The sequence below is a fragment of the Hyperolius riggenbachi genome, chromosome 6 (genome assembly GCF_040937935.1).
Source record: "Hyperolius riggenbachi isolate aHypRig1 chromosome 6, aHypRig1.pri, whole genome shotgun sequence".
Lineage (NCBI taxonomy): Eukaryota > Metazoa > Chordata > Amphibia > Anura > Hyperoliidae > Hyperolius > Hyperolius riggenbachi.
In genome coordinates this window covers 200,463,986-200,489,929 of record NC_090651.1, presented here as the reverse complement: position 1 = coordinate 200,489,929, position 25,944 = coordinate 200,463,986, and the positions used below count along the sequence as shown (strand labels likewise).

The following is a 25,944-nucleotide window of genomic DNA, read 5'->3' as shown; positions in this document are numbered from 1 at the left end:
GGCCTTGTTCACATTGCATTTGGCTCGCATGTCCGTCTGGGTTGGGCTGTTTTTGAGGCGTCTTTTTATCCCATTTCCGGCGCTTGGGTGGGCAATTCGTTTTTGTGCTTAGCGGTTTCCTTAGCGTTTTTCGAGCGGTTTTGTAATTCACTCCCTGACACAAGTCAGGAAGTGAACTCTTTGACCTGGAAAATAATAAATAGTGTATTTATTCTTAAAAACACGAACGCAATCACTACACAAAGCAATTTTGTGAGCGTTTTGCGTTTCTCCTATACTTTCCATTGAGGTGGAATCGCCTCAAAAATGGTACACGCACTGCTTTGCTGAACGGACAGCGCACGACCCGTGCTGATATGAACCTTCTCATAGACATTCATTGTCCACGCAGTCGGGGGCATTTTTAAACAGACGAAAAAATCCGACAACGCCTGCAGTGTGAACAAGCCCTCAGGCCTTTTTCACATTGCGTTCCGTTCGCATGTCTGTCCACGTTGGGCTGTTTTTGAGGCGTCTTTTTTTTTGCCGATTCCCGGTGCTTGGGTGGGCAATTCGTTTTTGTGCTTAGCGGTTTTCTAAGCGTTTTTTTTCCAAGCGGTTTTGTCATTCACTCCCTGACAAAAGTCAGGAAGTGAACTCTTTGACGCGGAAAAGAATAAATACAACAGGAGCGCAATCGCCTTATTGTGCGTTTTTGTACGCGTTTGCTGATTTTCCTATACCTTCCATTGAGGCGGAATAGCCTTTAAAATGGAACACGCACCGCTCTCCTAGCCGCACCGCGCACGACCCGCGCTGATATGAACCTTTCGTGTCCTAACCTCTCCCTCTAGATTGTAAGCCCTTGGGCAGGGTCCTCCTCCTTTTGTGTCCTACCTGATCATGCACTTCCATTACTGTGAACCCATGCTATGCATCTGAGTGAACCTACCTTGCCTAATCTCTATGCTCCCCTCCAGTGACTACGTATTACCTTGTACTCATACTGTGCTGCATGATCTGGTCTAGCTTGTATTCAGGTATTGTCATTTTGCTGTATGTCACCCCTAAATATTGCCTGTAACCTAAACTAATTTCCAGCGCTGCGTAATATGTTGGCGCTTTATAAATATAATAAATAAATAAAATAAATACACATTCATGGCCACGTGGTCGGGGGGCTTTTTTAGGGCTCGTTTCCACTATCGCGAATCTCATGCGGATTCGCACATGTAATGCAAGTGGATGGGCCTGTTTCCACTGTAGCGTTGTTGAGGTGCGTTTTTTTCAGCGGTGAAAAAACGCACAAAAGAGCCGCAGAATTCGCCTGCGAGTTGAATGCATGCGAATCGCAGGTAATGTATTTAATAGGGAAATCACATGCGATTTCCCCATGCGTTTTTTGCCGCGAATTCGCATAGGTACCAATGTAAATTCACACAGGCAGTGACATGGTTAAAATCGCATATACCCTAACCTATGCGAAATCGCATGCAAATTCGCTGCAAAAAACGCATGGGGAATCGCATCCGCATGCGATTTCATCAGCGGTGGAATCCAGGCGATTCCGCACCGCAATAGTGGAAACGAGCCCTTAAGGGCCCGTTTCCACTTGTGCGGTGCGAATCGCCGCGGTAAAAATTCGCATGTGGATGCGAATTTCGCATGTGGTTGTATGCAAATTTTCATGCAAATTTGCATGGATGACGCTATATGCGAATTCAACCATGGCAGTACGGTGTGCTTTTCCATTGATTTCCATGCGAATTTGCATGCGAATTTGCATGAAAATTCGCATACCAAAGCCGCAGGCGATTTCCCTATAAGGGCTCGTTTCCACTGTTGCGGTGCGGAATCGCCTGGATTCCACCGCAGAAGAAATCGCATGCGGCTGCGTTTCTGCATGCGGATTTAGCCGCGATTTCGCATGGCAAGGAGCCAGGCGAATTTAACCATGTCACTGCCTGGGTACAGCTCCATAGCAAACCATGCGAAATAGCACACGAAATCGCGGGGAAATCCGCATGACAAAGCCGCATGCGATTTCCCTATTAAATGCATTAGCGGCGATTCGCCCGCATTCCTCCCGCACGCGAAATCTGACGGCTCTGCCGTGCAGATTTCTGCCGTACCGAAAAACGCTCCCGCCGCCGCACAAGTGGAAACAGCCCCATCCACTTACATTGACTATGCGAATCCGCATGCAGTGCCCGCATGCGGATTCGCTATAGTGGAAACGAGCCCTCAAATACATTAGCGGCAATTCGCATGCATTCCACGCGCAGGCGAATTCAGAGGGCTCTGACGTGCAGAAAAATCCTGCACAGAAAAACGCTCAGGAAAACTGACAAGTGGAAACTTGTATTGGCTGTGCGAATCTGCATGCAGGAAACACATGCAGATTTGCGATAGTGGAAACGGGCCCTAAAACCGCAGGCGGCTGAACAAAGCCCCGAAAAAGCAGTGTGAACAAGCCCTCAAGGTGTTTTTTGTGCCAGCAGAATGCTGTTGTACTGGTCAGATGCTGTTTAGCAGAAGAGTTTATTTGCCTAGTGTCTGTCAGCACACCATGTTCCCTGTAAAAGGTATGAAACAGTAAAATTAAAGTGCTTTTTACTTTTCAAAGGGATTACCTTAAAAACATAATTTTTTTAAAATGTTTTACCTTTAAACATATTTTTCCTACAGGAAACTACATTCGTATGGACATCAGCCGCGCTCCTATGTTTTGGTTGGCATATCTTCAGGATCCAAGTGATTCTGGCCTGATTCATAGCAATGTCCGTCAGCGATGGCTGAATGGTATGTGATTGGTGCTTTGTTAAAAGTGGGAATGCAAATAGTTTACAATTGCTCTTATCCAGGAAAGTATTTTAAAACCCAGTGCAACCAAACAGAAAATAAATTACTGCATATGTAATTAGCTGCAGTTGAATATTAAAGTATGCAAATAATTTTGAGCTGATGCTGAATTATACACATTTTTATGCACATTTATGCAGTTTGAAACTGGGCCATTCAAATCTCATCTTGGTTTAATTTCAATTGTCCATTTTTTTAAAGTTGTATAAACTTACATTCAAAAATGTTTATAATTTCCATCATTCAGCTTTATTGCAGCTCATCAACCATCCCTTGTTACAATTTGCTTAAAGGGGAACTTCAGCCTAAACAAACATTCTGTCATTAAGTTACATTAGTTATGTTAACTAAAATAGATAGGTAATATAATCTCTTACCCACCCTGTTTTAAAAGAACAGGCAAATGTTTGTGATTTCATGGGGGGCAGCCATATTTTTCATGGGTGCAGCCATCTTTTTGGTTGAAAGGAGGGAGCATGAGACACAGTTCCAACTGTCCTGTGTCCTGATCACCCCTCCCAGCTGCGTGTGCTAAGCTTTAAATCTTAAATTCAAAATTTAAAAAAAACTTGCACCAAAACAGCAGACGGAGAACAACAACATAAGAAATCCCATCATGCTTTGCACAGCATCAGGGGAAAAATGCCTGGGCAGTTTTCTTCTGTGCAGCTAAAATGAGGCTTAGGTAAGAAAAAAAAAGTTCTGATGCCGTGAAACTGTTAAAGAACTTGGAAAATTGTATACTTACCTTCGGTAATTTTCCTTTCCTGGTGTACTCCATGTCAGCATACTAATGGGCAAATCCCGCCTCCCAGTGCCCCCAATAGGACGTCCCTAGATGTTTTAAATAGACCTACCCCACACTGTGACAACATTCTATGTAACTAGGACGAGCCGACAGCATGGGGCGGGCCGTATGCTGACTGGGAGTACACCAGGAAAGGAAAATTACCGAAGGTAAGTATACAATTTTCCAAGTTCCCTGGTGACTCCATGTCAGCATACTAATGGGCAATAACTAGCCAAACCAAACAACGGGTGGGAATGCAAGAAAACAATTTTAATAAAGAAAAAAGGCATACAGATACAAATTAAATGGCAGAAACAGTAGATGAAGAAACCACTGTTTTCCCAAACTGTACAGATGACAATATCGCTAGGTCTACTCGATAATGTCTAAGAAAAGTATGCCCTGAAGCCCAATTGGCTGCTTTGCAAACATTTAGCAACGACACCTTTCCAAAGGAAGCCCAAGATGAGGACATACTCCTCGTTGAGTGGGCTAGAATGTCCTGATGCGGCTTAAAGCCTTTAGCTTTATACGCTTTTTTAATCCACATTACAATCCATCTAGCAATTGTTCTAGTCGAAGCTTGCTTTCCACGACGATATCCAGCTGGAATCACGAATAAACTGTATGTTTGTCTAAACGATTCTGTAACCTGTAGGTAAAGTTTTACAGTAGAGGGAAGATCCAAAGTATGTGTAGATTCTGGATTATCTTTGCTTTTGAAGGTAGGAAGAGACCATTCCTGATTTAAGTGAAACTCTTTAGTGACCTTTGGTAAAAAGGACTGTACCGGATATAGCACAAGTCTATCCTCAAAAAATGTTAAGTAAGGTTCTTTAGAGCTCAGTGCCTGAATTTCGGATACTCTTCTCCCTGACGTGATTGCAATAAGAAAAACAGTCTTTAGGGTTATGTCAAAGACGCTTAATTGGTTGGAATTAGGATCAACGTTTTTTTCTATATAATCCAGGACAATAGGAAGGTCCCATTTAGGAAAATGAGGCTTGATGGGAGGGCGTAACTTTATTGTTGCTTTGAAGAATTGTTTAACCAGAGGATCTAATGCCCACTGAACACCGGAAACTGAAGAGATCGCTGATACGTGTCTCTTTAAAGTAGAATAGGCTAGACCTAACAAAAGCCCTTTTTGCAAAAATGATAACAGGTGACATACAGAGAAGTTTATGATCGAAAAACCTGACTGGTCTGCAAAGGTTTTGAATGCTTCCCAGACTCTATTATATGACGACACAGTGGTAGGTTTCTTGGATTTAAGCAAAGTCTCTACTACATCTGTAGAACAACCTGAAGCTAGAAGCCTAGACCTCTCAAATGCCACGCCATCAAGTTCAGACGCATGGGATTCTGGTGAATTATGCCCCCTTGAGATAGAAGATCTGGCAACTTCGGTAGATGAAAAGGATCTCGAGTGCTCAACTGTAACAGAAGAGGAAACCACGGCCTCTTTGGCCAGTAGGGGAGTACTGCAAGAACTGTTATTCTTTGAGTTCTCAACCTGAGCAAGGATCTGGCAATCAGCGGGACTGGAGGATAAGCATACGCTATTGTGTAGTTCCACGGCTGGACCAGGGCATCTACTGCCACTGCTTTTCGATCTTTGTATCTTGAAAAGTATAGGGGTAGTTTGTGATTGCTTGCTGAGGCAAACAGATCCACCTCTGGAACACCCCAAGTCTTCACTATTGCACTAAATGCTTCCTGATGAAGTGCCTATTCGTTGTTGTCTATTAAATTTCTTGATAAATAGTCTGCCTGGAGATTCTGGTTTCCTGGAATATAAACTGCCGACAAGTTCTGTAGGTATCGCTGAGCCAAGAGCATTATTGGACAGAGAACATTCAACAAGGTCCTGCTGTGAGTACCTCCCTGCTTTTTTATGTAAGACACTGCTGAAACATTGTCCATTCTGCAAAGTACCGACTTCCCCTTTAGTTGTGGAAGAAAGTGACACAAAGCATGGTGGACAGCTTTTAGCTCTAAGACGTTTGAAACTATTCCCTGAACTGGAAAGTCCCAAACCCCCTGAGCGAAAAAAATGCTGATACGTCGCCCCCCCATCCAGTCATACTGGCATCTGTTGTTATTATTTGCCACACTGGTTGTTGAATAGAATGACAATTCAGAAGGTTTTCTCTCAACAGCCACCAATTCATGGATGTTTTTACATACTGTGACAGGAGGATTGTCTGATTTAAATTCCTTTTGTCCCACTGACTCAGAAAGGACATCTGAAACGGGCGAATGTTCCAGTGCGCCCATTTTACCATTGCAAATATTGAGGACATTAGACCCAGTATCTGCATACAGACTCTTGCTGACACTGATGTTGCTTCCTGAACACTTTTTACTTTTCTTTGTAGAGACAACATTTTTTCTTGAGGCCAAGAAACGGTATCCCTGACTATGTCCAGAGATGCTCCCAGAAATATCATCTGACGAGTCGGAGAAAACTGGCTTTTTTGGAAGTTTATAATCCACCCAAAGCTTTGAAGAGTATTTATAAAGAAGTTTGTGTGTTTTACAAGGAGTTCTTCTGAGGAAGCTAGGAGAATCATATCGTCCAGATAGTGAAGGACTCCCTGTACCCGTACAAAAGCGACAACCGCGAGAAGAACCTTTGAAAACGTTCTTGGGCTTGTGGAGAGTCCGAATGGTAGACACACGAATTGTAGGTGAAGATTCCCTACCGCAAAACGTAAGTACTTGTGAAACGCCGGATGCACGGGTACATGGAAGTACGCGTCCTTGAGATCCACTGAACACATCCAATCTCCTGGCTGGACGGCCAGGAGAATGGACTGAAGAGTTTCCATCTTGAAGAAATATAAATCTGTTTAGACTTTTCAGGTCTAGGACAGGCCTCAGATCTCCAGTCTTCTTTTTTACTACAAAGATTGAAGAGTAAAAGTCTGTACACTGTTGGAAGAAAGAGGAACCTGTACAACCGCTCCTTGTTTTAACAGATTGGACACGTAATCGAGCATTGCCTGTAGCTTGACTTTTTCTTTTGGAATCCTCGTTCGTACAAACCGATCTGGAGGACTTCGTCTGAAGTGCCACTTGTGACCTATAGAAATTGTGTACTTTACCCATTGGTCTGAAATATTTCCCGCCCAAACTTCCTTGAAGTGAGAGAGTCTGGAACCCACCGGAATTGTCTGGACGGGCAACCCTTCAAAAAGGCTTTGTGGTCTTTTCCAATTACGTCTAAGAGCTTTTCCAGGCATATAAGATTTTACTTCATTATATTTGCTGCCTCCTGACTGTCTTCTATTTTGAGGAAACCTTTGTTTAAAGAATCTTCGATCTTGCGGGAGGAGACCAGATTTCCCTCCCGTAACTCTAGAAATGGCACTGTTCATCTTGGACCCAAATAATTTTTTTCCGTCGAAAGGTATCTTGGTCCAAGCTTGTTTGGAAGTAGGGTCCGCAGCCCATGGTTTGAGCCACAGAGCTCTTTTAGCCATCACTGAGTACAACATTGATCTACTAGTAGACCTAACAATGTCCACACTGGCTGAGCCTAGAAAGTCAGCTGCCAGTCTTATACCATCTAAGGCAATCTCAACCTGATCCGAACAGGATGCAGTATTGGTCTCCCTCTGAATAAATTCTATCCACACTTTAATTGCTTTGGCTAATGAGGTTAGAGTAACTGCTGCCCTGGCAGCTTCACCTGAAGACAAATAAGCTCTTCTAATATCTTGATCAATCTGCCTATCCATAATATCTTTGAAGGCAACAGAATCCTCAAGAGGTAAAGTGACATTCCGTACAAATCTCATTAATGAGGCATCCACCACTGGGGTTGCGGAAAAGAGAACTTCATCTTCCTCAGATAATGGGTACAACTTTTGAAGTTTGTTTTTGCAGGGGTGGTTTTTTAACAGTCTTCTCCCATTCATAAAGAATTATGTCTTTTATTTCCTCCATCAAGGGAAAGTTTACTTTACTCTTATTAAGGAATTTATAGTAACGCTTTTTGGTCTGCTTTGGAGAGGAAGGTGAATCTTTCCATCCAATGGCCTGTTTAATATGAGCAATGAACAGTGGAACAAGGGAGAAGTCAAACCCCTCTTCTTCAACTACAGAATCATCATTGGAAGAGTCATGGCTATGATAGTTCTGAGAAGCAATAGATGCTACTGGTGAATGTCTAACATTTATTTCAGAGACTGTGTCTTTAACCACTTGTTTTATTAATGTAGTCACTTCTCTATCTTCACTTGCTATGTCAAAATGACAAAGCTCGCAAACTTTCTTGTGTTTGAGGGTGGGTCTACCACATATCCAACACTGGTCAGCCTGTGGTGTAGCAGTAGATGTTAAGGCAGCTTGGCTAGTGCTGGGACCAAGACTTGTGTCTGAATCAGTAGTTGTGGAATAAATCCTTCTTAAATACTTGACATTTGGAGATCTTGATCCTGACCTAGACCTAGAGGGTCTAGGAACTGGATATGATGGACCCTTGGAAGATGATCTTGTATCCTTTGGATCAGATCTGTAAAAGACAATGCAGAGACTGAATTAGTCTCCTGGAAGTGAATAATGGACCTTTATTAAATAAAACTTACCCGCCTTACCTATTTGATTTTGCACTCTCTACTTTTAGTTTTCCCATTTTAAGCAGCTGAAAATAATAATGAAATATTGTCACCAAGAACACCTAAACCTAAGAAAGATATCCAAAATATATCGACATCATCCCCTATCAATACATATATACATATAAATATATATATACCTATATACATGCATATATATACATGCGCACACATACATATATTTTCAAACCTATACATATGTATACACATGCACAAACCTATACATACACATTCATCCACAAGAGGTTGCGCTCACAGTTAAAAAAACACCTGTAGACACCCGTTCGCCTCCTCTAACAAATAAAAATTACATCCACGAGGTGGCGCTCACGGTGTAGTAGGTACAATGGGTTAAAGTTGTAAAAACACTAATACAAGTGAATGCCAAAAAACATTAGCCAGGTCCTTGAAAGTCCCTTCAAAGTATTCACAGACAATCCAGAGAACTTCAAACGCCTCTTAATAACTTCAGCAGATAAATTATTTCATGATATATAGATGAGCCACCACCATCACCCTTTGTGTGCCACTCACCGCATCCACTGACCACAGAGGTCAGTCTAAGCCTTGGGACAGTTCCCGGGTTGTCCCCCACCTTTAAAAGCAGATCACAGATGGTCTTTTTCCCACAGGGATTTCTTCTGTGTTATATCACCTCAAAGAAAACTCAAACCTGATGAGTCACTGAGTGAAGAAATCGATAGGGCGGAGCCTGATGCGGAAGCAGGATTAGGTCGCATACGGAGTGGCGTGGAGGCGGCGAGGCGGACTGCGGAGGAGAAACCCTGGCATACCGAGCGCGCGGCGGTGTTAGGAGTCAATCCGACGGTTTGGAGCCTGCCAGCCCTGGCCACCTATACGGGGGAGAGCCCATTCTAAAAGCTCTGAGCTATATTAAACCTTCTGGAACATGTGAGTTTAATGGATGTTTTTAATAAACGTTTTTTAAGCGGTGATACACTATGTGGAGTTTTCTTTGAGGTGATATAACACAGAAGAAATCCCTGTGGGAAAAAGACCATCTGTGATCTGCTTTTAGAGGTGGGGGACGACCCGGGAACTGTCCCAAGGCTTAGACTGACCTGTGTGGTCAGTGGATGCGGTGGCACACAAAGGGTGCTGGTGGTGGCTCATCTATATATCATGAAATAATTCATCTGCTGAAGTTATTAAGAGGCGTTTGAAGTTCTCTGGATTGTCTGTGAATACTTTGAAGGGACTTTAAAGAACTTGGCTAATGTTTTTTGGCATTCACTTGTATTAGTGGTTTTACAACTTTAACCCATTGTACCTCCTATACATACACATGCCTAAAGATATATATATATATATATATACATATCCACATCTACATACATGCATATGCCCATCAGTATATAAGCAAATTACTAAAGGATCACACTCTAGCCAAAAATAAACAAAATCTGTACAGTAGAAACACACCTTGCTTCTGAGTAGGCAGCAGACCGATAGGCAGAGCCTCCAGCGAAACACCCTTCTCCTTTGAGAGCAGGCTGCCGACTGACAGACCTGCTTAAGAACGCTGGACGCTCGGCGCTGCCCACAACAAAGATGGCCGACTGCCGACTTCCGCCCACAGTCAACGAAAGCGGAAGTGGCGCGCGCGCTATAGTAAAGAAACACTCTCGACACGCCGACACAGCACACTGGCAGTGCACGCCATGCAGGGCATAGAGACCAAAGAAAACACGCTCCAACACTGAACAAAAGGTAATGACGCTAACTAGTGCACGAGAACAACTCTTAAACAACCAAAACAACATATGCTGCAGGGAAAGCCACAACACTATTTAAGTGTTTAAGGTAGCCAGGACATATGAAAAGAATGCAAATACATACCCCTAGAGAGTGTAAGAGAGGGGTTTCACAACTCATAGGAGCCTTTAGCAACCTGAGATGTGAACTCCGGTCAGGGAAAAGGTCCAAAACCTGCCGGTACCCACAAAAATGGTGGAGGTAAGGGAAAAAAGAAAAAAAGGGTACTAAACATCCAGGGACAAATTCTGCTGGAGGCGAGGACGAGAAAAAGAATGTTGTCACAGTGTGGGGTAGGTCTATTTAAAACATTTAGGGACGTCCTATTGGGGGCACTGGGAGGCGGGATTTGCCCATTAGTATGCTGACATGGAGTCACCAGGGAAACGCCAAGCCTTTTCAGTGCTGCTTAGTAGATTTTTAATCTGGAGGTCCACTTTAAGGGAACGAACACATTAGGCAGAATCGCATGAGTTTTCCCCATAGCAGATATTGGAAAATGCATATGCCATTCTGCCTAGTGTGTTCCTACCCTAAATGATTTCCACTTTTATCATCAGTTCCCCGTGATTGTAATTTTTGACTATAATTATCAGTTAGTAATAATAGGCATATTTATAATGCGGAAATTGGCATAATCACCATTTTATAGATTGCCAAATAGGATGGTTAATAAGATGCAAATAATTGAGTTGATGCAGGATTATGTTGTATGAAAATTTATGCAACTTGAAAATTGGCTAGTCAAATCCCACCTCAGCTTTATTAAATTGGTCTAATTTCAAGCTGCACAAATTTGCATACAAAATGTGCTAAATTCTGCATAATCTTTGCCAAATAGTATTCATTACTATAAAAAGTGGTGATTCACAGCCACAAGAAAGGTTATGGTAGCCAATATTTTTTGTGGACAGCCACTCAAATGCAAACAGAGACTCCATTTCAGTGTATGGAGCTGATGATCACCACTAATTGTACATATATCAATAATATTTTTCAATACAAAACCTTAATGCAGAGATGTGAACAGCCACATAGAATTGTATGGGTAGTGAGTTGACATGCAGAGCTATTCCGTAACGTAAATGATGCACTGTAAACAGGGCCTTACATTCAGGGCATATTCACAGAGGGACGATGCATTTTAATGCAACTTTAAAGTCTCAACGTGTCAGCATTTAGAGGTAACGCACTGAAAGCAGTGAGTTACCACAACACAGCATTTTCAATGCGACAATAACGTTGTACTGTGAACGGCCCATAGGATTGTCATTGCGGTGCGGTAAGCTGTGTTACAAGACTTTATAACACAGCTCCGCAACGTGGCACTCTGAATGCGACCTCAATCATTTTATTAAACAGAGCATTAGGTGCAATCACACAGCATCAGTTGCGTTGCAAAATAATTCTCCATGTCAGACTCACATGGAGCCAGGAGGCCGCAATAGCAGCATAGGGGGTGATATACAGGCTGGGAACGCGAACAATCATTCGCGTTCCCATACCTGTCGGCCGGTGACGGCCAAACCGGAAGTGCTCGCCGGCGGGTCCTAGGACATCGGAGCGGAGCAGCGAGGGCACCGATCGGCTACTGGGGGCTGAGGGAAGCCCCAGGTGAGTAAATCTCATTTTTTACAGTTGACTTAAGGATCACTTTAAGCCCACACACAAACACTATCCCTCTGCTGTTTAAAAGCAGTTTAGGGAACTGCCGAGTGTCACCATTGCCATTGCAACAGTGACGCTCGGAGGTTTCTGAATCTGCTTTTAAGCAGCGCAGGGATAGAGTGTGTGTGTGTGGGGGGGCTTAAATGCAGGCTCCAGTGTATCATTTGTTGCAGCTAGGGGGGCCAACATCAATCCTCCCTCCCTCTCCCTCCTGAGTACCCCTCTAGAGTTAAGGCACAGCGGTGCGTTTATCTGTCACCTACTGAATGCGTCCCTCCCGTCGGCTCCGCTTTGTTTAATGTTTCCCAACAGGAAGTAGAGAGGAGCAGGCATCTGGGACGCATGCAGCAGGTGAGGGAGATACACGCACCGCTGCCCCTGAACTTTATAGGGGACTCAGGAGGAGGGCCCATAGAGAGGGAGGAATTATGTCAGACCCCCCCTCCCTGCATCCCCAGATCACTCAAAGTTCTGCAAGGGGCGCAGGAGGGAGACAATACAGTGCCCAATCAGTGGCACCTCTTCCTTCCCACCCAGTGGCACCCTCTCTGCCCTCCTTCCCGGACAAGTGGTACCCTCCTCTCCCCTCTTTCCCACCTAGTGGCACCATCCTCTCCCTACCTCCCCACCCCAGTGGCACCCTCCTTTCCCCTTCTCCCCACCTAGTAGCAACTTCCTCCCCATCCTGTGGCACCCTCCTTTCCCCCCTACCCTGTAACACCCTTCTCCCCACCCAGTGGCACCTCCCTCCCCCCCACATAGTTGCACCTTCCTCTTCCCTTCTTCCCACCCAGTGTCACCCTACTCCCACCGAGTCATACCCTCCCCCCCACCCAGTGGCACCCTCCTCTCCCCTCCTTTTCCCTCCTTCTGAGTGGTACCCTCCTTTCCTCCCTTCCTCTGCTAGGGCCCCCAAGCTACCCACCTGGGAGGAGCCACAGGTGGGGGGGCCCAAGAGAAATATTTGCTATGGGGCCCAACCATTTTTAGCTATGCCTCTGGTAGTTCACACACTATAACGTGTTGGTTATGCATTGCACAAAGCGTGCATCCATCCTTGGGCTAGATTTACAGTGGAGAAGAGTGTTGCCTTACTACACAATGGAATTCAAACATAAAGTAGCAAGTAATGTCATTGTGGTGGCATGCGATGTAACCGAGGCATAAGAATCAAAATTACATTGTAGATGTGTGCCGTTTGTGTTGCACATTTGAAAGTATAAAGCTCCACCTTTTTTAAAACAGACATGCACATGTGCAATGCCTGTAACTGAATGTGACGCAACATAAAGATTCAGGGTAGGAACACACTAGGCAGAATCGCATACGCGTTTTCCACTATGTGCTATGGAAAATGCATATGTGATTCTGCCTAGTGTGTTCCTACCCATAAACATGTTAGTGTTATCGTAGACTATCATTGAGTACGTCAACGCATATATTTGCATAACTGCAGCGCAGGATCTGCATTTTTACCACAGCCCGTTGAAGTGCATTGCACCAAATGCACGCTGAACGTCCCATTTACTTTATATTGATATGTAATATTATACATTAAAATGCTCTGTTATGACGCAACTCAGAACTGTGAACGTAGCATTAGTGTTTACACTGTGGAAGCTAAGACTCCTTTCATATTTTCAACAGAATGGTGTGGTGTGAATATTCCTAAATTGCACCATACCATTTCAGAGAAGTTGCACCACATGTTAATGATGCGACCATACATTGAGGCATACAGTACAATCACAGTATGCCTCGCTTCTGATGTAAACGTTTTGTGATGCAACAATTTTGTACAATGCAAAGCAATGGCTTATGTTTTAAAGTGTGCCAGAAACTATAAAAAATAAAGATTTGATACTTACCCAGGGTTTCCTCCAGCCCCATAAGCACCGCTGAGTCCTCGCCGTCCTCCCGCGTGCCTCCGTTCAGCCGCAGTTAGCCCTGTGGGTCTTCTGCACATGCGCTGACCTCGCAGCAGACCCCAACTGACACGACTTAGCCAGTTAGCGGGGCTGATTGCAGCTGAACAGAGGCACGCGGGAGGACAGCAAGGGACTCAGCGGTGCTTATGGGGCTGAAGGAAGCCCTGGATAAGTATCAAGTCTTTCTTTTTTAACGTCTCTTGTTTCCTTTAAAGGACCATTAAAAATCAATTTTTAATTAGGCCTCATCTGCTAAGATTTGCTTGAGCTATGCCTCATGAATAAGCTAATTAGGCCTCATCTGCTAAGCCAGGTATATAAGGGTTCACTTGGTGATTGATGCACACACCCTTTTTGCAAAATGCCATTAAAAATCAACATAACATAACCAGAAGAAAAAGGAATACTGATGGCCATCTACACATTCCTTTCTTTACACATTCCATGTTAAATTATAGATATAGATATAGAAAATGGATATACTAAGAAATGCATAGACTATTTAAAAAAATCCTCAATTTCTTGTGGTTAATTAACACTGTAAATTGAGGCATTTACAAGGACACATTTTCAAATCCTAGGCTATTCTTGGGACCTGGGAAAGTTGGCATTGAGACTGGGAGATGAGCAAGGTTTTGCATGATCCTAGCACAGTGTGGCTGTTTTGCAGGTGATCTGGAGGTAGTTGAAGCCATGAGAACATTTGCAGGACTGACCGATAAAGCAAAGTAAGTGTTAGCTGTTTCTACCTATAAGCATGCCCCATAAGCACTGAGCACCGAAGGGTTGAATAACAAAATCAGGTGCAAAGAAAATCTGAGCAATAGTGCAGTTGTCTGCCATTCACAATCTAAAACCTCATCTGCACTGTACAATCGATCTAGATCTATTAGACATCTATTAGATCTAATAAGAAATTGCATCATGTGTAGAAGTCCAAAAAGATTCAATTTCCAATAGATTTTGCTTTGGTAAATACCCAAAATCTTTTGCAACATCTAATGGACTAAGATTGGACAGGTTGGAAATTATCTAATAGATCCATCTATCTTATGGAAAATTGTACAGTGTAGATGAGGCTTTAGAGGCAGGGATCACACTTGGGGGAATCGCACACAGTTTTCCCAATTGCAGAAATGCTAAAAGCCCAATCTACACGATTTGATTACGATTCGATTTGCGATCCGATTAAATCCGACATGTCCAATCAGGATTCGATTCAATTCGATTTGCCATTGCAAAACAATGGCAAATCGAATTGAATTGAATCAAATTCCGATCAGACATGTCAGATTTAATCGGATCGGAAATAGAATCGTAATCGAATCGCACAAAGAATCGTATGATGTAGATTGGGCTTTAGATATGACATCCCAATCCCATGTTAATCAATGTATCTGGACAAGTTAAAACTCTTGGGTTAAGAGAAGGGGTGTTTACTGCTGTTTGTCTGGGCACTGTTTGCCCACGTTGTTTGATAGATGCGTTGTTTTCTTCTCTGTTAATCTATGGAAAAAAAGCTGTATCTTTTTACACAGACATTTTGCACTGAGTGTTTCTTTTTACTGTATGTAAAAATAATTATTCCTGCCCATGCTGATAAGTAGATCAGCTCTTCCCAGGGCTGTAATAGCATGTATCCCTTCATGAGAGCCAGTGCTTGCAAAATACCCCTATTGTAGAAAGCCTTATCGCAAAGTACCTGTATATTTGTATCTGTATGCTTTTAGTTAACTTAAAGACCTAGTTTAAGCATGTTTATGTGCAATTCATAAAACATCATTTAAATCATTTAGGATTTAAAAAGTAGGTAAAATAACAATTTTTGCTAAATAAAAATGGAAAATAGCTGCCAAACAACTTTATATCCTTTATATATCCTCAGTGACTGACTTTTGGCTGCTCACACCTAGTCATCCTAAACAAACTGCTCCTTTAAAGAGGAGCTGTCAGCCATACTATCTCAGTAAAAAAAACAACATATGTAAGTAGATAAATACTTGCTCTACTTACATAACATATGTATTGCACTTTCCACATTTTGATTTTAGTGATTTTTCTACAGTAAAAAAAAAAAGAGAAAATCCTTTTTAACATTTCCCATTTTAACTGTGGCTGTTTAGAAGCCAGTCCTGATGTCATTTCCTCCCTTACTCTCCTCTGCCTGATTGTGTATGCATTGCCCACCCTCCACTATAGAAAGTGCATTGTTTCAGCATGAGAAATATTGGCCAATCAGAGAGGAACAGAGGTGTGGGATGGGAAAACAGGAGGGAAAGAGGCTTCAGACAATCGGGCTGCATTAGTTAAGTCTGAGTAAATGTAAAGAAGCAAAAAAGGACAACCCAGCATGCCCTGCAACTTCCTTTGTGCGTACCAAATTTTGTGTGTACCAAATAAGAGTCAGGTAAACTAGGGAATGATAATTGTATCAACAAGAAAAGTAATAGTAATTTTTTTGTAATAGTGACCTTTTGGATTGCCTGGTTAGCATCCTTATTACTTGTTTACCAGATAAAAATAAATAATTGATTTTTTATTTTATGCCCGACAGTTACACTTGATGATCTGGACATGCAAGGCAGTAGCTGAGTCGTATTCTTTTAGGGCTGGTTCACGCTGCAAGAGCTTTTTTTTAAGAGTTTGTGATTTTAAAAGCTCTTGCTAATGTAATGCTATGAGTGTGTTCTCATTTGAGAGATTTGATTTTATAAAAATCACCCATAGCAAAACATTAGCAAGAGCTATTCATTTCACTAGCACCTAAAAAGCTTTTGCAGTTTAAACCAGCCCTGGGCTGTGACCCACTAGGAATCGCTGCATCGCTTTAAAATCACCACTGTGCAGCCGTTCCTAGGGCGATTGTGCTCGCATTTCGGGACTAGAAGCACTGTGCCGTAAACTGTACAGCACTTCCAATAAGTGATTCAGGCCTGGAACTCGCTACAAATCACAAATCGCTAACGTTTTAAAGTAGCATTTTGTAAGTGATTTCATGAGCATTTTCCGGCGATTTTGGTAGGGATTTTAATTAAAAAATGCACACAAATCGCTATGTGTAGCGATTCATGAGTGATTTGCTAGTGCTTCAATACTTTACATTGACACACAAACGCTCCCAAAATGCTGCATGTCATTTGCTAATCTCAATCGCTACTGTGGAATTTGTTACATTTATTTACATTGGCAGAGCATTTAGGGAAATGGCTAGCGATTTAAAGAGCTCCCTAAACGCTCAAAAAAGTGCTCTAGTGAGTTCCAGGCCTCAGGTCATTTTTTTTATTTTATTTTATTATACTCACCAGGTGTCCGCATGTCTGGCTTCCCTCTGTAGCCCTGCCCCCTAAAGGAAGAGGTCATAGATGTTTCTCTAGGACCAAATAGAAAAGCACCTGTGACCTTTTCTGCTAGGGGCCGGGGCTACAGACAGAAACCAGACATCCTCACACCTGGTAAGTATAATAAAGTTTATTTAAAATTCGAATCGCTTTGCCCCCAAATTGCTGCAAAATTGCTATTCAAAATGATTTTGCTGCGCTACTATACACAGCATTGCAAATGCGCTCAAAATGCTGCATGTCCTGCGATTGGGATTAACCCTAATTGCAATCACACTAGTGGGAACTGTCCCATTTAAATACATTGGCAAATAGTTTTTGGGAATCGTCAGTGATTCCAAAGTGCTTCCAAAATGTGTTAGCATATACAACCCTACATGTTTCACCCCCTCAAAATGGGAGGCTTCGTCAGGGGAAAAGTTAAGGTGCCAGAGCTAAATTACATACATATACATTTTAAATACAATCACATTCACATAGCCTATCGACAAAGTAGTACTGATAGGCTATGTGAATGTGATAGTATTTAAAATGTACATTTTTGTATGCATGTAATTGGCACCTTAGCACTTTTTCCTCGACTAAGCCCCCCCATTTCGAGGGGGTGAAACATGTAGGGTTGTATATGCTAATTTCAGTGAGTGAGAGAGGCGTAATCCTTTTTAAAAATAAGGATTTACATGGTCTAATTATTTTCTCCCTCTCCCCTCATCAGTTATCACCAGCACTGTTCAGGTTTTACTAAGACAATAAAAGTTATACCAGTTTTTTTAGAAAAAATAGTCTCCTATGAGACTATTGTCTCATAGGAGACTGTGTATTGTTGAGAATTAGGAATTGTGTTCTTTATAGAATTGGTCATACATTGTATATTCAGACAGGCGCATGGTCGAGACCTGGGGACTGAGTTTACTATGGCCAAAGGTTTAATATATATGTAAGAGTTTACCATATTGATAGTCTACTGTAATAATTATTCTGTCTTATTTGTACATGATTATCTTTTGTTTTTCTCCCATCAAAACTTCCTGTAATTGACTGAGTAGTTGAAGTACTCTCTGAGCACAACATAAGTGACCCCTGGGGCTAAATTTTCTACATCTGATATAGATAATAGCCCCTGTCTTTCTAGGACGGCAATTGAGCAGAAGGACTGGACAACCCTTGCTGATTTGATGAACAAGAACCTGGAACTGAGGAGGTGAGTGGAGGGTTTCAGGATTATAAGAATTGTAAGACATATGCAGAGATCTAACTGTGTATGATCCACCAGTTCCAAAGACTGTGACATTTTCATATTGCTGCTGTGCAAGTAAAGTTGGAAATATTACCAAATCAGAAATGGGTAGTACACTATATTTGTGTTTTTGTTGATGGACAAAACCAAACATAGTAGGCCAGATACAATAGCAAGAAAAAGTATGTGAACCCTTTGGAATTATATGGATTTCTGCACAAACTGGTCATCAAATGTGATCTGATCTTCATCCCAGTCACAACAATGAACAATCACAGACTGCTTAAACTGATACCACACTAATAATTAAATGTTTCCATGTTTTTATTGAACACCCAATGTAAACATGCACAGTACAGGTGGATAAAGTATGTGAACCCCTAGCCTAATGACATCTCCAAGAGCTAATTGGAGTGAGGTGTCAGCCAGCTGGAGTCCAATCGATGAGATTGGAGGGGTTGGTTACAGCTGCCCTGTCCTATAAAAACACACACTAGTTTTGGGTTTGCTTTTCCCAGGAAGCAATGCCTGATTTGAATGATGCCTCGCACAAAAGAGCTCTCAGAAGACCTACAATTAAGAATTGTTGATTTGCATAAACTGGAAAGGGTTATAAAAATATATTCAAAAGCCTTGCAGTTCATCAGTCCACGGTAAGACAAATGGTCTTTAAATGGAGACAGGTAAGCACTGCTGCTACTCTCCCTAGGAGTGGCCAGCTTGTAAAGATGACTGCAAGAGCACAGCGCAGAATGCTCAGTAAGGTGAAGAAGAATCCTAGAGCAGCGTTCCCCAACCCTATCCTCAAGGCCCACCAACAGTACATGTTTTGCAGGAAACCACAAACCTTCACAGGTGAGGTAATTAGTGTCTCAACAGAGCTGATTAACTACCTGTGTGGATTTCCACAAAATATGCACTGTTGGGGAACACTGTCCTAGAGTGTCAGCTAAAGACTTACAAAAGTCTCTGGTATATGCTAACATCCATGTTAGCGAATCTATGATACGTAAAACACTAAACAAGAATGGAGTTCATGGGAGGATACCATAGAGGAAGCCACTGCTGTCCCCCCAAAAAAAAACCATCGCTGCACATTTAACCACTTCAGGACTGCAGTCATAAAATCCCTTAAGGACCAGACACTTTTTCTCCATTCAGACCACTGCAGCTTTAACGGTTTATTGCTCGGTCATACAACCTACTATCTAAATTAATTTTACCTCCTTTTCTTTTGTCACTAATACCGCTTTCTTTTGGTGCTATTTGATTGCTGCTGTGATTTTTTTTTTGTTTTTATTATATTCATCAAAAAAGACATGAATTTTGTCAAAAAAAAATATTTGTTTAACTTTCTGTGCTGACATTTTTCAAATAAAGTAAAATTTCTATATAAATTTTTGTCTAAATTTATGGTGCTACATGTCTTTGATAAAAAAAAAATCCAATAAGTGTATATTTATTAGTTTGAGTAAAAGTTATAGCGTTTACAAACTATGGTGCAAAAAGTGAATTTTCCCATTTTGAACCATGTCTAACTTTTCTGAGCACCTGTCATGTTTCATGAGGTGCTAGAATTCCAGAATAGTATAAATACCCCCCAAATGACCCCATTTTGGAAAGAAGACACCCTAAAGTATTCACTAAGAGGCATGGTGAGTTCATAGAAGATTTTATTTTTTGTCACAAGTTAGCGGAAAATGACACTTTGTGACAAGAAAAAATTTTTTTAAAAAAGTTTCCATTTCTGCTAACTTGTGACAAAAAAAAATAAAAAATCTGCCACGGACTCACCATGCCCCTCTCTGAATACTTTGGGGTATCTACTTTCCAAAATGGGGTCATTTGTGGGGTGTGTTTACTATCCTGGCATTTTGGGGGTGCTAAATGGTAAGCACCCCTGTAGAGACTAAAGGTGCTCATAGGACTTTGGGCCCCTTAGCGCACCTAGGCTGCAAAAAAGTGTCACATGTGGTATCGCCGTACTCAGGAGAAATAGTATAATGTATTTTGGGGTGTATTTTTACACATACCCATGCTGGGTGGGAGAACTATCTCTGTAAATGAGATTTTTTTTTACACACAATTGTCCATTTACAGAGATATTTCTCCCACCCAGCATGGGTATGTGTAAAAATACACCCCAAAACACATTATACTACTTCTTTTGAGTACGGCGATACCACATGTGTGACACTTTTTTGCAGCCTAGGTGCGCTAAGGGGCCCAACGTCCTATGAGTATGGCAGATTAGGGCCTGATCTGATGGATAGGAGTGCTAGGGGGTGACAGGAGGTGATTGATGGGTGTCTCAGGGGGTGATTAGAGGGGAGAATAGATGCAATCAGTGCACTGGGGAGGTGATCAGAGGGGGGTTTGAGGGGGATCTGAGGGTTTGGCCGAGTGATCAGGAGCCCACACGGGGCAAATTAGGGCCTGATCTGATGGGTAGGTGTGCTAGGTGGTGACAGGAGGTGATTGATGGGTGTCTCAGGGTGTGATTAGAGGGGGGGATAGTTGCAAGCAATGCACTGGGGAGGTGATCAAGGGGGGGTCTGAGGGTGTGGGTGGGTAATTGGGTGCCTGCAAGGGGCAGATTAGGGTCTGATCTGATGGGTAGCAGTGACGGGGTGATTGATGGATGATCAGTGGGTGATTAGAGGGGAGAACAGATGTAAATAATGCACTGGCGAGGTGATCAGGGGGTCTGAGGGCGTTCTGAGGGTGTGGGCGTGCGATTGGGTGCCCGCAAGGGGCAGATGAGGGTCTGATCTGATGGGTATGATGGGTAGCAGTGACGGGGTGATTGATGGGTGATCAGTGGGTGATTAGAGGGGAGAACAGATGTAAATAATGCACTGGGGAGGTGATCAGGGGGAGTCTGAGGGCGATCTGAGGGTGTGGGCGGGTGTTTGGGTGCCCGCAAGGGGCAGATTAGGGTCTGATCTGATGGGTAGCAGTGACAGGTGGTGACAGGGGTGACTGGGTGATTGATAGGTGATCAGGGTGTGATTAGAGGGGAGAATAGATGCAAGCAATGCACTGGCGAGGTGATCAGGGGGGGTCTGAGGGCGATCTGAGGGTGTGGGCGGGTGTTTGGGTGCCCGCAAGGGGCAGATTAGGGTCTGATCTGATGGGTAGCAGTGACAGGTGGTGACAGGGGTGACTGGGTGATTGATAGGTGATCAGGGTGTGATTAGAGGGGAGAATAGATGCAAGCAATGCACTGGCGAGGTGATCAGGGGGGGGTCTGTGGGCGGGTAATTGGGTGCCCACAAGGGGCAGATTAGGGTCTGATCTGATGGGTAGCAGTGACAGGGGGTGATTGATAGGTGATTGATGGGTGATCAGTGGGGGATTAGAGGGGAGAACAAATGTAAACAATTCACTTGGGAAGTGATCTGAGGGCAGGTCTGCGGGCGATCTGAGGGTGTGGGCGGGTGATCAGGTGCCCGCAAGGGGCAGGTTAGGGTCTGATCTAATGGGTAGCAGTGACAGGTGGTGATTGATGGGTGATTGACAGGTGATCAGTGGGTGATTACAGGGGAGAATAGATGTATACAGTACACGGGGTGGGTCTGGGGGGAGGGTCTGGGGAGGATCTGAGGGTGTGGGGGGTGATCAGGAGCCCCCAGGGGGCAGTTTAGGACCTAATCTAAAACATAGCGTTGACAGATAGTGACAGGGGGTGATTGATGGGTGATTAGGATGTTATTGGGTGCAAACTGTGGTCTGAGAAGGTGATCGGGGGGGGGGGGGGGGTGTCCTGAGGGGTGCTGTGGGCGATCAGGGGGCAGGATCAGTGTGCTGTTGTGTTTACTAGTGGGGCTGCCTCCTGCCCTGGTGGTCCCTCGATCACTGGGACCACCAGGGCAGGAGGCAACCTGTCATTACATTACAAAGTGTATTATACACTTTGCATGCAGCAGATTGGGGGTTAACAACCCGCCGGCACTACTAAATAGCCGGCGGGTTGACGTCACAGGTGGGTGGAGCCTATTGCCGGCGGATGCGATCCCCGGCTATTCAGTCCCCCAGGAGCCGCCGCCGATTGGCATTACACGGTCCTGTGGGTGCCACTTTGCCGACGCCCATAGGTAGTGGGCGGCCGGCAAGTGGTTAAAGTTTGCAAAAGATCACCTGGATGTTCCACAGCAGTACTGGCAAAATATTCTGTGGACAGTTGATACCAAAGTTCAGTTGTTTGGAAGAAACTATGTGTGGAGAAAAAGAGGCATAGCACACCAACATCAAAACCTCATCCCAACTGTGAAGTATGGTGGTGGGGGCATCATTGTTTGGGGCTGTTTTGTTGCATCAGGGCCTGGACGGATTGCTATCATTGAAGGAAAAATGAATTCCAAAGTTCATCAAGACATTTTGCAGGAGAACTTAAGGCCATCTGTCCACCAGATGAAGCTCAGCAGAAGATGGGTGTTGCAACAGGACAACGACCCAAAGCATAGAAGTAAATCAACAACAGAAGAAAATAAGCCTTCTGGAGTGGCCCAGTCAGAGTCCTGACCTCAACCCAATTGAGATGCTGTGTCATGACATCAAGAAAGCGATTTACAGCAGACATCCCAAGAATATTGCTGAACAGAAACAGTTCTGTAAAGAGGAATGGTCAAGAATTACTTCTGACCGTTGTGCACATCTGATCTGCAACTGCGCGAAATGTTTGGTTGAAGTTATTGCTGCCAAAGGAGGTTCAACCAGTTATTAAATCCAAGGATTCACATACTTTTTCCACCTGCACTGTGAATGTTTACATGGTGTGTTCAATAAAAACGGAAACATTTAATTATCTGTGTGGTATTAGTTTAAGCAGATTGTGATTGTCTATGGTTGTGACTTTTTATGACCAATTTGTGCAGAAATGCACATAATTCCAAACGGTTCACATACTTTTTCTTGCTAATGTACCGTATATACTCGAGTATAAGCCGAGATTTCGGGCCCAAAAAAGTGGCCCAAAAGTGGGGGTCTCGGCTTATACTCGAGTCTGACAAGTTACTGTGACCCCCCCTCTTAGTGCCCCCTCCCGCCGCCACCTCTTACCCGCCATAGGCACAGCGGAGAAGTGCGGGGACGGCAGTAACAGCTGTGCGATCCGTGCTGCCAACTCCTCCTGACTGAGCGCATGCTAATTTGCATAGTGAGGTGAGGCCTATCGCGCTGCTCTCACCTCCTGTCCGGGCGTCCTTCTGCTTCTCCGGTATTTTCTCTGCCCCCAGCTCTTTCATCTCCTTATGCCGCTCGTTATCCGTCAGCAGCATGGAGCTCCGGTTTCGTTGGGACACAGTGCGCAGCCAGGAACACTCATAGGCTCATTGCTATGACGCGTGCAGCACATCGTGTGAAGCGCCACTAGATGGCGTCATAGCACGACTATGAGTGTCCCTGGCTGCACACTGTCCCGACGAGACCGGAGCTCCATGCTGCTGACAGCGATAACGAGCGGCATAGGCGATGAAAGAGCTGGAGCAGAGGAACTACCGGAGACACGGAAAGAGGCCCGGACAGGAGGTGAGAGCAGCGCAATAGGCCTAACCACACTATGCAAATTAGCATGCGCTCAGTCAGGGAGAGGGGGCAGCACGGATCACACAGCTGTTACTGCCGTCCCCGCACTTCTCCGCTGTGCCTATGGCGGGGTAAGAGGTGGCGGCGGGAGGGGGTACTCAGAGCATGCGCTCAGTCAGGTAGAGGGGGCAGCACGGACCACACAGCTATCACCACTGTGCCCCCACTGCTCTGTTGTGGCTAGTGGAGGGATGGGGCACTCAGAGGGGGGAGCAATTAGCATGACTCTGCACGGAGGGGGGCAGCATGGCACAAAGCCCACACAGATATCACCACTGTGCCTTCCCTGCTCTGTTGTGGCTAGTGGAGGGAGGAGGCACTCAGAGGGGGGGGGGAGCAATTAGCATGACTCTGCACGGAGGGGGGCAGCATGGCACAAAGCCCACACAGCTGTCACCACTGTTTACCCATGGCTCCATTGTGCCTTTGGTGGGGTAGAGGGGACACTCAGGGGGGGCCAGTTAGCATGCACTCTGCCATGGATGAGGGGGGGGTAGCATGGCACAAAGCCCACATAGCTATCACCACTGTGCCCCCACTGACCCATTGTGGCAATGGTGGGGGGAGGAGGCCATTTAGCATGCACTCTGCCATGGAGGAGAGGGGGACAGCTATCTCCACTGTGCCCTCCCTGCTCTATTGTGAGTATGGTGGCGGGTAGGGGCCTCTCAGTTGGATCAGTAGCTGGAGCAATTCCTATCCTTGGCTTATACACAGGTCAATACTTTTCCCCAATTTTTGGGGGGGAAAGTTGGGGGGTCGGCTTATACTCGGGTCGGCTTATACTAGAGTATATACGGTATTAGCATTGGGAGGAACATTTTATTATTCTGGAGAGAAGATGGATTTAGAAGCTGATCCACAACTATATAAAGATCACAATAATGGCTGTCATATTAAGGGCTCTGTACAAATGAAAAGTCTTGCTACTTCTGGAAATTGTACACTTAACATAGACAGTGTAGAGCAGAGTTCCCCAACCTTGTCCTCAGGGCCCACCAACAGTACATATTTTGCAGGAAACCACAAACGCGCACAGGTGAGGTAATTAGTGTCTCGGCAGAGCTGATTAACTACCTGTGTGGATTTCCACAAAACATGCACTGTTGGTGGGCCTTGAGGACAGGGTTGGGGAACACTGGTAGAGCATGTACTTTTCAGTTACATGAAGGCATTAAACCTTCTGTTGCCCAACAATTACTTGTGACCATTTCAGAAGGCTGACTAACTAGCACCATGTTGGGTAATATGGACAAAGGAAAGAGGGAGGAGGAGAAACATAAACCCTTGTAATGGGTGGTATTAAAATAGCTATCAGTGTGAAAATGCAATATCTTGGGGCTGGCTCACACGGGCGACTGCCGGCAGCACTTTTCACTGATGTCAAATGCTTTTCTGCTATGCTAAAAGCTATATGTGGCGTCTCGGAAAATTCAATTGACCAGGGTGCTTGCACAATTAATTGAAGGTAAATGCATGGAGGTGAATGCTTCCATTGATTGGCCTCAATTCACTAAGATCATGGTGGAGATAATAAGGCAAGAGAAAACTTACCTCCACACAGTGAGAGAGTTATCTTATCTCTTCATTCCTTAAGTTACCTCCTCTGTAGTTAAATTACCTCCTCTGTAGTTATTTTACCTCCTCTGTAGTTATTTTACCTCCTCTGTAGTTAATTTACCTCCTCTGTAGTTATTTTCACACGCAGTTAATAAACAGCCTGTCTTTAACTCTGGAGTTATTTTAAGGATTGAAGAGTTAACTTAAAGACAGAAGAGTTAACTTTAGGTTTGCCTGAGGTAAAATGTTTCCTGAATACTACATGCCTTATCACCATGGTAACAACTCTAGAAGAGTTATTCAAGACAGGAGATAAGCTTAGTGAATTGAGGCCAATGTGTTAAAAAGTTATTATAAATCGAAAAATGAAAAATTTTCTCCCAGGAGAAAACTCAGGAGAAAAAGTAAATTGCATATGGCCCCCTGTCTTTAACTTTAGAATTCTGGAGTTATTTTAAGGATTGAAGAGTTAACTTAAAGACAGAAGAGTTAACTTTAGGATTGCCTGAGGTAAAATGTTTCCTGAATACTACTAGCCTTATCACCATGGCGATAACTCTAGAAACGTTATTAAAGACAGGAGATAAGCTTAGTG

The 25,944-nt window shown here is 43.9% G+C and overlaps 1 protein-coding gene across 1 annotated transcript in view; it reads left to right on the top strand.

Moving 5' to 3' along the window:
- Positions 1-25,944, top strand: part of LOC137522116 (uncharacterized) — a 226,651-nt gene that overhangs the window by 118,687 nt on the left and 82,020 nt on the right. The window contains exons 17-19 of the mRNA XM_068242144.1: positions 2,668-2,781; positions 14,299-14,356; positions 18,099-18,167. Of these exons, the coding sequence (XP_068098245.1) occupies positions 2,668-2,781; positions 14,299-14,356; positions 18,099-18,167 (241 nt within the window). The remainder of the gene's footprint in view (positions 1-2,667; positions 2,782-14,298; positions 14,357-18,098; positions 18,168-25,944) is intronic.